The following is a 3,136-nucleotide window of genomic DNA, read 5'->3' on the forward strand; positions in this document are numbered from 1 at the left end:
TGTCATTGGGCTCTATTGGAATCGAAATGGGCCGAATTCATAGGTGCTATAAACCGTGTGGGACGTGAGACGTTTGGTGTTGAATGTAAAAAAGCCAAAGTAATACCGGGCTGGAATCATCATGTAAAGAATCTGTACCGATGTTCGCGAGAAGCTTTTAAGCAATGGAGGCGTCAAGGCGCAGAAAGGCACGGAGAAGACGCCGAGCGTATGCGGTCAGCTCGAGCAGACTTCAAATACGCCTTACGCCAGTGCCGTCGCGACGAAGAGGCGATGCGAGCCGAGGCGATGTCACGTAGGCTCGCGTCGGGGAACTCTAGGGCGTTCTGGAGAAGTGTGTCAGGATCTAGCGGCGGAGCGGCGGCGAGGCCCGACCGCATCGGTGGAGCGGTGGGTGACAAGGACATTGCCAATATGTGGGCGGCCAAGTACGGCTCGATCTTGAACTCGCTAGAGGACGAAGCACATCGAAAGGAATTTTCAGACATTATAACCACATTGAAGATGAATACATCGATCACGTTACAGTAGAGGAAATAAAGACAATTATAGATAAGTTGAAAGATGGCAAAGCGGTTGGTCTTGATAATGTACCCAATGAATTTTATCGTAGATGTCCTTTTATTATTGTAGTATTTTTATCGCTTATGTCGAATTGTTTTTTGGTGCACGAGTTTTTACCAGAGGCTGTCATTGACGCTAAAATCATGCCACTATTGAAAGGGAAGCTTTTAGATTTTGCAATTAGTGACAACTACCGTCCCATAACTGTGTCATCTTCATTTTCTAAAATTTTTGAGAGCATTATGTATAACAGAATACAAAATGAACTTCATACTGAAGATAACCAATTTGGATACAAAAACCAAATTTCAACTGATATGTGTATTTTAGCTTTAAAGAAATAGTAAATTATTACCATAAGCAAAGTTCCCCAGTATATGCATGTTATATGGATGTTAAGTCAGCCTTTGATAGAACCTCCTATTATAAATTGTTTACTAAATTATTAGAACGAGGTGTACCAAGGAAGATTGTGAATATTTTAAGAGTTTGGTATGTAAACCAGACTATTTGTGTGGGCTGGGGTGAACAACTGTCACATAAGTTTCACATGCAGAATGGAATACGTCAGGGTTCCATACTCAGCCCGTATCTGTTTAATGTGTTCATGGATGAGCTGAACATCAAGTTAAATCAAAGTAACCTCGGATGTCACATTGCTAATAACCCAATGAATAACTTGTCATGGGCTGACGATCTAGTCATTATAACCCCTTCTAGTCATGCCCTATGTGGTATGCTGGCTGTCTGTGAATCCTTTGCACGGAATCATTTGATGATATTTAACACTAAGAAAACGAAGTGCATGCTGTTTAACTCTAGACATTCCACGGTATACCAAAAACCAATAATTAAATTATGTGGCAAAGTGTTGGAATTTGTTGACAACTTCACATACCTCGGTCATATAATATCAAGTAATCTTACAGATGATGAGGATGTAATGAATCAAAATAGAAAATTATGTGCTAGGGGTAATATGCTTGTGAGAAAATTTAAGTCATGTTCCTTCGACGTCAAATGTACACTGTTCCGTGCTCTATGTTATAATGTGTATGGCATGTCCCTGTGGAGTAATGTGAAAGTCTCTACGTTAAATAGGCTAAGAGTAAATTATAATAATGTTCTTCGCCGACTCGTTAACATCCCACCTTGGAGTAGTGCCTCAGAGATGTTTGTAACCCTAAGGATGAAAGGTTTCACGAATTGAGGCGTAGTTGTTGCTACAGTCTTAGGAGCAGGATACTTGCAACGACCAACTCAGTGGTGCAACGTATCACCAACAGTGATGCCCGCTGGGTATCCCTTTGTGGCAGCAGTGGGACACTTTACTGTATATACAACATCCCAGGCAATAGTTATACTGACACTGTTGATGTAAAATGTATGTAGATTTTAGCCAAGGGCTCAAAGACAATTACTTGTCATAGAGTGTATTAAGTTAGTGAGATTTAAAAAAAAAAAAAAAACTTATTTTGTATTTTATTAAATTTAAGATAGCTTTTACCTATCTCCATTTACATTGTATGGCATTTAAGCTGAAATAAAGATTATTATTATTATTATTATTCTGTGTTTCTACTCGTATGTGCACTTATTTGACAAACATGTAAATTACTTGTCTCATTTTCATGTATATAACCAGAATCTTTATTGCATTTAATGTACTATATAGCTATATAGCTATATAGGGTCTCTTCTGACTTCTTTTAATGAAGTAGAGAACGATCATCACTCCGTTTTCTTTGAAGAAGGTACTGGTATAGTAGTGGCAACGTCGCACCCAAGAGGAGCCACACCTTGTGGGTAGCTACGGATGAGTTCTAGTATAGTCAAAACCAGACTGATTGAAATTGGGCCCAGTGACTAATTTATGACCAACATTTCACCAAAACTAGTCAAAACCAGACTGATTGAAATTGGTCCCAGTGACTAATTTATGACCAACATTTCTCCAAAACTAGTAAAAAACAGACTAATTGAAATTGCTCCCAATGACTAATTAATGACCAGCATTTCTCCAAAAGTCGTCAAAACCAGACTGATTGAAATTTGTCCCAATGACTAATTTATGACCAACATTTCTCCAAAACTAGTCAAAACCAGATTGATGTAAACTTGTCCCAATGACTAATTTATAATCAACAAGTCAAAATAAATCAAACCCAGATTCATAGGCATGCAGAGGCAAATAAAAGAGAATTGTAGGATCTTATCTCATGTTTACTATAACACAACAAAAGGGCATCATCTTAAATATTTAATTTATACTAGGAGTAGTTTTGTTATATATTTTCTCATTGAGAAGTAAGATAGATTTTTCTACTTTTTCACTATCCGAAATCGTCAGGATTACCCTTTGAATGAAGGACAAAAATTTTCTTCAGAGCTTTGGGTATGAAAGATTGAATATATAAAAGCTGGCAACAAAGCACATTATTGCTCTGGTTAGTGTCATGCTACTTGTAATATCCTCTGAGTCAATTCTGAGAATATACTCCTCCTCCTTCTTTATTATGACTGGCGAGTCACATATATGGACCTGAAAAAATGAAGCAATGAAACTGAGGAC

At 38.0% G+C, this 3,136-nt stretch overlaps 1 protein-coding gene across 1 annotated transcript in view; it reads right to left on the reverse strand.

Moving 5' to 3' along the window:
* Nucleotides 1-744: 744 nt before the first annotated feature.
* The window catches only part of LOC123502060 (glutamate receptor-like), a 24,165-nt gene continuing 21,773 nt past the window's right edge, over nt 745-3,136 (reverse strand). The window contains exon 8 of the mRNA XM_045251213.1: nt 745-786. Coding sequence (XP_045107148.1) covers nt 745-786 — 42 coding nt within the window. The remainder of the gene's footprint in view (nt 787-3,136) is intronic.

This window comes from Portunus trituberculatus, chromosome 10 (assembly GCF_017591435.1).
Source record: "Portunus trituberculatus isolate SZX2019 chromosome 10, ASM1759143v1, whole genome shotgun sequence".
Classification (NCBI taxonomy): Eukaryota; Metazoa; Arthropoda; class Malacostraca; order Decapoda; family Portunidae; genus Portunus; species Portunus trituberculatus.